Raw genomic sequence first — 11,554 nt, 5'->3', positions numbered from 1 at the left:
TGTTAATATATTTGGCGCTATGTAGATCTTGGCGTACCCGAGACTTGAAGCTTGACTTAGCTTGCGAGCGGTTAAGGTATGTAAAGCGTCGTTCTCTTTTCTTTGGCATGTCTTAGTACTATTAGGCTATGACCCGAGTCTCGGGGTTATTCTACTCCTAAAATCCGAGCTTAGACGTGTACTTTATTCGATTCTAAAAACTTATTCCTTAATGTATTCAAACTAAGATTTCTTGTGTTTTCAAATGATGGAATTTTGAAAGACTTAAAAGGAATTTTGACTACAAAAGGGGTCCGAACTTCAAACGTCCGTAACTTTTGCATACGAGCTCGGAACGCCCCAAAACATAATATGTAAGTTCATAAGGCATAACTTTCCCCTAATCCTCGTAGTCGGGCTCGGATGGGGGTCGGCACCCGTCCGTGGGGCCCGCGGCTTTTCTATGCTACCCTTTAGGGATTTTTTGGGAAAACTTAATATTGCTTCCACTTTGACTTCCGCATATGGGTTTCTTATTTACTTAATGAGTGATGATTATGATTTTATGCATATGACTGCTCACGACTCCGCTCGTGCTTATGGTTATTGCCTCGTTCACCGGATCCCGGGCCGGTTATATTTCGTGCGCGTTATGATATATTCCGGTGTGATGCTGTGTTACGGTTCCCCGAGCTCCTCGCTAGAGAGCCGGGTTCCGTTTATATTTGGTGTTATGCTGTGTATGGTGTTACGGTTGGCTATGATGTGTTACGGGGATATGTCGGGTTACGGAGATATGAAACTTTCTGTGTGATCTTGTGGTATGGCGCCATCGACAGGCGGGCGACCATCGTTCTAAGAGCCTATGCATGACTTATATTTTAATTACATATTTGACATTTTGCATATCATATCTATTTTCTGTATTCTGTTATCGTGGTTCTGTATTTCTGCTTTACATACTCAGTACATATTCCGTACTGACCCCCTGTCTTCGGGGGCTGCGTTCATGCCCGCAGGTACAGACGCTCAGCTTGGTGATCCACCCGCTTAGGACACCTATTCGCTTTCTGGGATTGCTCCTTCGTCCGGAGCTGATATTTTGGTATATATATACTTTTTCGATGCATATGTATATATTTATTCGGGGGGTACGACGGGGCCCTGTCCCATCATATGATTTTGTTACTCTGTTTAGAGGTCTGTGGACATGTCTGTGGGTGTAGCTATGTCTGTACAGTTATGTATATGTGTGATATATGTTTGGGCGATTTTACCCGCCGTGGCTGCCTTGTCGGCGATTCTGATATGTACATTTCGATAGCCTAGCCGGCTCTCTGATATATGTTGACTATTTTGTGATAATCGTTGGCTATTCGCGCTAATCGAGATCATATGTGATTATTTATATTTATGCAAGTTAGTATGTTGATTCGATTGTCGGGGAGCGTATGAGTGTCAATTCGGACGCAAATTAACCTTAGAAAGTTCAGTAATATAATTCTCTTCTACTAAATTAAACTCTGCTTCTTGTTTTTTTGTTCCTACCACAATGATCGAGTCACAATATGTCCTTTTGTTAAGAACTACAAAGAGGTTTTGCAATTGGCTGCACTTTCAAATCGTTACTCTTTAATTTCTCCCGGTTGTAATTCCTCATGCAGTTTGTTAATTTTCTTGTCCTTCTTTCCTGTAAGATGAAGAATTAATTAGTTAACGGACGAAATGGAGAAAAAGCAGAAAAAAATAATTAGAGTATGGTCAAAGACTTTAGAATTAAGCACAATATGTTACAATATTAACTGTGAAATATTTCCTTGGGAATAAAAGAATCCACATACCTGGCGTGACAGAACCATTTTAAGCATATGGAGAACAACCTTAGATCCAGAAAAAGTCACATAGAGAATATTTGGAAAATGATGCCATAAAATGTCCATAGAGGGATATTTATATAAGTAATAAATAAATTGCAATTATAGCGGAAGATTAAAAGTACGCAGTTATGTTTTGATGAAATCTATTTTAGACATTATTTCATGACATAACTAATAGTGTAATACTAACTTTCCGTAGTTACAATTTTGGGGAAGAGACCGGAGCTAAACAGTTACAATTTCTCCTAAATGTCTTCTCCTTATTTAATAATGTATTTATTCACTTTTAAATTTTTTTAAAAATGAGTTAGTTAAGCTGAAAATTTAGGAGAAAAAGGCAAAAAAAAAAAAATCAGAAAAAAAGATAAATGTGAATGTTGGCGAATCAGAGGTGTCATATTACTCTTCTTTTGCTTAACTTTATACTCCTAATATATATAGATTTGGCATAAAGGTACAAATGCCAGGTGACACGCATATTATACCCTACCCTAAAAAATTTAACAACATCTCAACGACACAAAACTTACCAACGTAAACTTAAGAAAGAGGGAATATTTACTGTAGCCCTTGCTATTTCTTGCGCAGGCCCTCAATATTCAAAAACAAAAAAGCTTTCACGAGAATAAAAATGTACGACCAAATATCATACCTTTTGAATAATGGCAGGTCAAGTATAAGGTGCTCACACGTACAATTTAGCTATCCATTCATGGCCACTTGAATATTCTAAATATAAAAGAAATATTTTCTTCAAACCGATAGCGGAGTTATATAGCATGCCACATATCCTCGCATAGTTAAATTTAATACTCTACGGAGGCGAGACGCAAGAGAATCCTATACAATTTAATCATATCATTTGTTTGAAGAAATTAAATCGAATGTATACAAATCATATCAATATTATTTAATCTACATAAAAATTAAAATCTATCACTAAAGTAAATTAAAGGAAACGAATAAAGAGAGAGGTTTGCTAATCATTCAACATACCTCAACAACTGTGTGTAGAAAACTTATGGCCATTCAGTTGATTCTTTGCAATTCTCCTCTAATATATAACCAAATGTTTATTGCCCTCATAAATTTTCATTGCCTCACACCTCTTCATTATTATAATTGCAGCCGTTAGTTTCATGTCATACCTCTTAATTATTTTAATTATAATTAATTGCAACCATTATTTCTATTACGAATTATGAATGTTTAATTTTATTTTTTTTTGTTTTTTCCAACCAACTGTTACAATCTTCTTGTAGGAAAGAAGAGAACATATCTAATTTTCAGAATTATATAGATGTAGATTTAATGTGAGTTATTAATATTATTAATTAATTAAGAATAAAAGTTATGAAGATGGAGAGGTGTGAGTTATGGAGATGAGTTTTTAATATAAAATAATCAAGAAATTTTTTAGAAAGGCAAAAAAAGGAGAAAAAAGATAAATATGAATGGTGGTCATAGAGAGGTGCCACATCACCTTGTCTATGCCTAGCTTTATAATATATATATATTGAATATTGATGATTTGTAGAAGTAGTCATTCTTTGAATACTAATCATGTCATGTTATGATTATTTTCCTCAAATTCTTATTTAGGACTATTCAATATATAAGATTTTAAAATAAAATCCAATTAATAATAAAAGAAGTATTTAAGTTAGCAACTCAATTTTACTTCCATGAGGATTCATGTAATAACTATTATTCTGATTTACATAATTGAAGGATTCTCCAAATTATCATCTAAAAAGGTAATATTTTTTTTTTGAAAAAAAATTGAACCTTACGTGGAAAACTACCATACATTATTTCGATGTTTAAAGGATACATGCCACATTAATGGTGTTATTAAAAGGGTTCAATATGAGGCTTATGGTTGATAGCAGATGATGCTAAATATTTAAATAAAGGGTCATTTGGTTTATGATTGATCGCAGACTTCACAAAGATGATGTTTTCCACTTGAGCTCATCAAAGGTAAGTTTGTTATCTTGACTCTCAATCAAAACACGATCATCTAATTTCTTTTTATTATTCATGTTTTAGATCTTTAGGGACTCCGTAATATACATACTTCTATTAGTATCTTCTTTGCCTTCACTGCTGAATTATATGTTATGAGCTACATATTATGAAAACTTCAAATTAGATATTAATTTTGCAATATTTGCAGGTTTTTTTTAATTATCTCATATGTTTCATGTTGATAGGTCCACATAGAGCATTCCATTCGGGGTACTCTGTACTCAAAATAGCACTATGATAAAAAATTTATTCCTGAATAGTAAATTGTTCTATCGTAATGTATTCTACATTTTGTTATTGATCAAATTTAGTACTTTGATTGTGTCATAAGAATAGGATGCCTATGTTAAAAGATTTTATATAACAGGATTTGAATTTCTAATAGAAGTTATATTTGAGTTGGTTAAACAACAGATTCGTGAAAATTACAAAAAGTCGCATAATTTTGGAAGTCTTTAATTCTTTCCGAAGTTTTGGACCTATTTCAACATTTCTTTTCCTTCTGTAATTAACTTTTCCTTCATAAACAAAAATATATGAAGACTCTATGCTTACCTTTTCATAAGTGCATTCTACATTGAATAAAATTATAAATTCAGATATTTTTTTTAAATAAAACTGTCCTATGATAAAAAGAAATGGAAAAGAAGAAGAGAATACGTGAGGAATTCCTTTAGTTAATATCTTATACAAAGAGTGATTATTTTAGGTTAAAAAGAAACAAGAATTAATAGAAGAATAAGTTTGTTTGGCTAAATTTTTGGGAAATTAAAAGTTTTTTTTTTTTTTTTTTTAGAGAGAGTGCATATTTTAGTGAGTTAATGTGTTTGACCAGCCAATTAATACTAAAATAAGTGTTTTTAAGTGGTGGCAAAATCTGAAAAAAGAGTAGCTTTCCATAGAAACAGTTTAGTACAAAAAAAAATGGAAAAGAAGAAGAGAATATATGAGGAATTCCTTTAGTTAGTATCTCTTACAAAGAGTGATTATTGTAGGTTAAAAAGAAACAAGAATTAATAGAAGAATAAGTTTGTTTGGCCAAATTTTTGGGAAATTAAAAGTGTTTTTTTCTTTTAGAAAGAATGCATATTTTAGAGAGTTAATGACCAATACTTTCCTGAGAAACACTATAGTACCCTGGTCAAACATAAATTATTGTTCTAATATTGGAAAAAATATTTTCCAAATTAATGAGCTAAATACAAACTGATACTCTCTAAAAATACATTTTTCGAAAAGCATTTATAACACAAAATACTTTTTAAAATAAGCAGATTTTGAAAACTTGACTAAATATAAACTATATAAGTAACAAAATTATTATTTAATATCTCGATTAAGGAGAAGTCAAACCCATTCCATATCTATCGTACCATGCCCACCCTAATTAATTGTATCAACTCTTGTGAGAAGATATAAGTGTCACGACCCGTCTAGAGGGCCATGACGGGTAACCGGAGCTAGCCTACCGAGCACCACCTGCTAACCTTATCATCGACTCACCCTGGACATATACCATCCTTAACACACAGCTTACTCGGGAAATTCCTTCGTTTGCTTCTCAACATACACATAAACACAGATGTACACAAGGCGACAAAATGATATATATAGAGTTTACACTGAAGAGATCATATAACATCTATTACCCACACATAAGTATCTACGAGCTTCTAACTGGAACTCTGTAATCATAAAGATGGGACAGGACCCCGCTATGCCCCAAATATGTACACAAAAGAATATACCAATACACTGCAACTCCGGAGTAGTTGAGTGCCCCCTGTATATCTGCTGATAAAGCTCCTAGGGGTCTGTATCATCTTCCTGTCCCCCTGCGGGCATGAACGCAGTGTCCATAAAAGAAGGACGTCAGTACGAACAATGTACTGAGTATGCAAGGCATGTACAACAACATAACAAAGAAATAAGAGAGCATAAGATAAAGGATAACCTGTACTGATTGCCTTTTAAGGTAGAGTCATGCATGCTAACTTTTACTTTTAAAACCACATCATAACACATATACATATACATAAGTAAGCTGCCTGAAGTATATATATCATCGCTAGCCCGCGTCCGGGATAGTCATCTCACGCCGCCCACTAGTGGTGACTGCTCGGCCAATTAGGCCCGGTGCAACTATCATTATCCATAAGCCGCCCATTTACGCCCAGCGTAGTGGTGTCTGCCCGACCAAATAGGCCCAATATAATCATATATACAAATAAGCATGCATGTGAGCCCAATTAAAGCTACAATCGTACTGACGTAAGGTCGGTGACCTCTGGTTACATTATGGAATCATCATCGTCGCTATGTTCCACCTTGAAGGAACTAATATCATGAGGTGAGGCAGCAACACGAAATAACATCAATGAAATCACTAAATTAAGGTTATCAAGCTCATAATAGCCTCATCTCATAGGCTTCGAAATCTCTAGAAATAACATCATTATCATAGAACACGTCTCATCTCTAGCTCACTAGAGACTTTTAGGAATCATCAATATTTCAGCTTTTGGGACGTAAGAAGGTCATGGAATACATGGAAGATAGAATACATAAGAGTCATGCCTTTGTGAAAGAAGGGACTAGCCTCACATACCTGTGCGTCTCCTTAATGACTAGACGCTTTCCTTCCAAGCTCACGATTCTACATTCAAGAGGATTCGTACTTAAATTAGATCATTAGAAACATGCTTGAATTTAAGCTAAAGCGATTAAAAAGGCTAACGAAAATTGGGCAGCATCTCCTTTGTTTCGACAACTTTCTCCATATAGTAAAACAGCTCTCAAACATCATAGCAACTCCCATATTATCATAATCAATAGATTTTTCAAGTTAAACATTGCTTACTTCTCAAATTTACCTTCAAGGTCATCCATAACCATAACTGTAATACAACACCATATTCATTCTTCATATAATACCTCCTCAGCATCATTCATAACGAGATTATACTCATCTTATACTAAGAATTATGACTGAAGTCAAGTTAGTATTCAAGAGTGTCCTTAAATCCATGTTTGAGCTTCATACTCTTTTTCCTTCCTTCTTTCAAGTTATTCAACAACCAAATACTCTTAATAACATGGAATAAATGTAAAACTCACCTTTAACCATATAAAAATGATCTTTGGATGAACATTCTTCACTTGAGAGAAAACCCCAACTTCAATTCCAAAGAAAATCTTGCCTTCTACAAACCCTAATAAGCTTGTCTACACCTAATTCTCTTGAGTTTTGTTGTTTGATCTTTGATTTCTCTTGAATTTATGTTGGTATGACATAGAGAAAGTTCTAGAGGTTTTGAAAAAGTTGGAGAAGATGAAAAATGGTCAAAATGAACTTGGGGCCTCTTTTTACTACATTTAAAAATCTGCCCGTCGATGTTATACGGGCATATATACGGTCCGTATAACTTATACGGTCCGTATAAGTGACCTTATAATGCTTCCAGTGGATGGCCCTTCTCTGGACAGGTTATACGGTCCATTATACAGACCGTATAATATGGCCGTATAATTCCCCCTTTTTCGAAACTAAGCTCGTTGATTCGTTTGATCTCTGATCCTTACGGAACCTTCTTAACACTTATTTAACACTTCATTTACAATCCAAGGAACCTTATGACTCATCCTCAAGACCTTACTAACTAACCGTTAGCTCGATAGCTATAAAATCTTTCTCAAACACAACTTATACTTCACTTCCTTCGACGAACTTAGTTTCACCAACCCATATAACTTAAAAATCTTATCGTATATACTTTAAAGTTGCCAAATACCCTTTTTGTAGTCATAAGAGCTTCATGTTTGCCTTAAGCTTGCGTTAGTCCATTTACGACACAACGACATGAAATTTCCGAGGTGTAACAATAAGAGAATTTTGTAGTCACCTTGTCACCTTCAACATCGAAACAATTGATGGTCCTTTCCTTATTCGAACCGGCAAATAAACCTCAAATTTGTTAAAACATGAAAGTTTAAAAGAGGTATCATGAAAATAATTTACGAGCCCCTAAACGAAATGTCGTTAACAAAAAATTAGGTCATTAATTTTTTTTCTTATTAAAAGTATGTAATATAGTAGATTTATAAAGAAAAGCAATAACACAATAATTGACGTTAGCAAAGTTTCTGAGCACTTTGAGCTCCTTAAGGTTTAGGATTTTTTTGGGTTTGTCATTAAAATTTAACCAATCAATTACTTATAAATGCTTTGTTTTAGGTAAAACTTTCAACTACAAATTGCCACATTAGTTCCGGGACTCAATAGTTAGTAAGTCGTTGAATAAAGTAAAAAGGGAAATAAAATTTGGTATTTATATGGAAATCCATAGATATCAAATAAATCCTTATTTGGTATTTATATGTAAATCCATAGATAAACATTGTTTGATATTATAAAAAAAAATTGTAAATAAAATATACCGTATTGTGCATATTGTGGTGTCAGACATTAGAACATATTTTTTTCCTAATCTGTTCAATTCTCATTTTAGGTTCAAGTCTTTCTTCTTGAATCTATAATTGGTATGAAAATGTAGATAAACTTTTGTTTGATATTATAAGAAAATCCGTAAATAAATTACACTTGGATATAACATAACGTACTAATATTTTATATGGTAAAACATGTATAATTATAAAAGAAACTATTTGTTCTTCTTATCTCCTTTCTTAAAGTCTAACTTCTCATCCCCTTTCTCAGAGTATAAGTTCTCATCCCCATTCTTATCTCTATCCTTAGTTACTTGTTATTTCTAATTCAGTAGTTTAAGTATTGTCATTGTAATTTGGCTGTCAGTGATTATATAATACTTGAGTATTTGTGTTGAGAATTCCAGTTTGTTACATTGGTGCTTTCATCATCGTACTCCAATGGTTGCGGTGGTACTAGATAGATTTAGCGGCGGTAACCCGGAAGGGTGGATTTTTAGTGCGGAACAGTATTTCACCTACCTTGGCTTCTCCCAGAAGGATTGGCTCCCTCTTCCTTCCTTTTACTTTGATGGTGAAGCTCTTATTTGGTTCAATTGGTTGTTTCGCAACAGACAATTTTATGATTGGCATCATTTCAAGGTGAAATTGCTTTTGCGATTTCGACAAGGTGCTTGCTAAAAATTCCCAAAAAGAGAGATACGACTTATCTAGTCAAAATGTCGAAGTGCCTTCATTTCGGGTTTCTTTTGCTGCACCTATGTATATGGTTACAAATATGACCGCGCTAATTACTGGAATCAATTGCCCGTTGGTAGACGCCTTGAGGTTTTCCAGTAAAGAACTTTCACTGGTACAACACTTTGATACTTGGGCTACAGATGCAAGGGATATTAGACTACGAAATTCTAGTTTTGTGGACAATGGTTTGATACAGGGCAGGAATTTGTCGTTGATTTAGGTTGTGCATCTCTTCCTCCATATTCCTTTAAGTTCTACATCATATGCACATATACTGTTTGAAGCAATTATAAAAGGATCGAGTTGTTTATTTGAAAAGTTGTATGATTGGGAGCAGTTAGGCATAGTAGAATTGGATGTTGAGTCCTTTGATAACATTTATCTTGATAAATGTTTCCGAGTACCTTATAATATTGGATCGACATCTTGATAATTTTTTTATGGAGTACGAGCATGGCATTATAGTAAAAGAACTTCATTATGCTAATGACAAGGTGAAAATCTCCAAATGTAATGTGTCACCAAAGTTTGTGTGTGAGGTTTTGGAGCAGATAGTGGGTAACCGTGTGATGGATGTGCGAAGACAAAACCAATGAACAACGCTAATCTCTCCTGCTTATTTGATATGCAATATTCTCATGAAAACTCTAGAAAGGCTTTCGCCAACCAACTATTCTAGTTGGAGTGTGAATTTGCAAGCTTATTCTTATTTCTCAACAGGTTTGGTTGTTTATCTCACCTTTTTGAATCTTCCATTTGATCCTGGTACACAGAATATTCATCTACTCTATGGAGCTGTCGAGACTATGGTTACAAATAGTAGTTTTCCTTTTACTTATATTTTAATAGTTGCATTGTGGGTTGAGCAAGTTCATGGCCTTGGGCTGAATCATGTAAGCACTGCAGTGTTGCCATCTAAAAATTTTAGTTCCCTAGAGGTTCTCTTAGCACCCAATCTAGTTATCCTAGTGCGACATATGTGGATAAAGCAGTGGAATCCGCTACTTGAAGACATTGATCCAAATAGTGCTGATATTATTGAGCTTGAGAAAGCTAGGTAATGGAAAGGCCATAAGATTATCCCTTCAGCGAATTTTAAATCATTGTCGATGATGCTAGTGGTTAGATCAATAGTGACCATCATATTTAGTGAAGGGTATCGCGTCACGAAATACTATGGAGACAGGTACAGTGCCATGGCAGTGAGATTATGTCAAGAACATGCTTTAGAAATTTTTATATCTAATCCTGCCATATGGGGACTCAATTTTCAGTTATTAACTAGACCCCCTACAAATTTTCAAGTGTCTATTGCTCTATTAAAGCCTCATGAGAAATGTGCAGCATTTTTTCGACCGAAACTAATTGTTGCTAGTGCAAGTGCTTACGCTTGCCTATTTGATTATGCGTGTAACCGCAGGACATGTAACAAGAAATTAGAAGGTGTTCTCTTAGCGGACATGGCACATATCAATGGTTTGGTTGCTGTGGAGGTTATATGTTCTCTTTTTGAGTATGCAACTGTTGATAAATGTGCTACACAATTTATGGGTGCTCAAGTTTATGTTTTAGTTGTGTTGGAAAAGAGATTCTTTGCCTTTGTGGATTTTGATAATGAGCAGCACATGTTTGTTGATGATCCCATGTGGGGTGTTGTTGTGAAAATTATACTGGATCATGCACTATTCTGTGGCACCATAACAATATTTGGCTTGGTTACAATTGGCAGGGATTGCGCTACTAACACTATTCTTGACTCGAACCTTAAGGACAAGGTTCTTATTGAGGACGGGAGTATTGTTATGAATCAACCCAAGCCCAATGTCGAAACCTGTAGGGATGTCACACAAGCAACTGTTGGGCTGAGAAATAAGACCAGAAGATCCTCACAAAGGTTGATTTGGGATCCAGGCCCAATTAGCAACTGATTTAAAAGGACTAGCAGTTAGAAAGAATAGGTTATGTGTATTATGAAGAAACTATGTGTTCTTCTTATTCCCTTTCTTAGAGTCTAACTTCTCATCCCCTTTCTCAAAGTATAACTTCTCATCTCCATTCTTATCTTTATCCTTAGTTACTTGTTATTTCTAATTTAGTAGTTTAAGTATTTTCATTGTAATTTGGCTGTCAGTGATTATATAATACTTGAGTATTTGTGTTGAGAATTCCAGTTTGTTGCAAGTTCACTGGTGCTCCTATTTTATCTATCATTCTTTAACTCTCTCATTTCCCTCTTTGTGTTATGCTCTCGGCTTTTGAAAGTATTACTATTAGTTAGCATATTTTTCATTGTCATTTCCTCAGTTTTCCTCATTCTCCTTGAAGTCTGTTTTGATTAATGAGCCGTTTGTCTTTCTTTCTTATGATTAACTATTAGTAGTAGAGTTAAATTATTATTCCTTATGAAAGCAACACCATGATTAAATGTTAATATTGTTTGTTGCTGCTCCCAAATGCACATGCAAGTACACGTGGTCGTC

The 11,554-nt window shown here is 34.5% G+C and overlaps 1 protein-coding gene across 1 annotated transcript; it reads left to right on the top strand.

Moving 5' to 3' along the window:
* Positions 1-9,003: 9,003 nt before the first annotated feature.
* Positions 9,004-11,300, top strand: LOC132031519 (serine hydroxymethyltransferase 2, mitochondrial-like). Its single transcript, XM_059421512.1, has 2 exons — positions 9,004-10,719; positions 10,804-11,300. The coding sequence occupies exons 1-2, from the start codon at positions 10,184-10,186 to the stop codon at positions 11,000-11,002; spliced, it is 735 nt and encodes a 244-aa protein (XP_059277495.1). The 5' UTR covers positions 9,004-10,183; the 3' UTR covers positions 11,003-11,300.
* Positions 11,301-11,554: the final 254 nt, after the last annotated feature.

The sequence above is a fragment of the Lycium ferocissimum genome, chromosome 9, assembly GCF_029784015.1.
Source record: "Lycium ferocissimum isolate CSIRO_LF1 chromosome 9, AGI_CSIRO_Lferr_CH_V1, whole genome shotgun sequence".
NCBI lineage: Eukaryota > Viridiplantae > Streptophyta > Magnoliopsida > Solanales > Solanaceae > Lycium > Lycium ferocissimum.
This window is presented reverse-complemented; position numbering and strand designations above follow the sequence as displayed.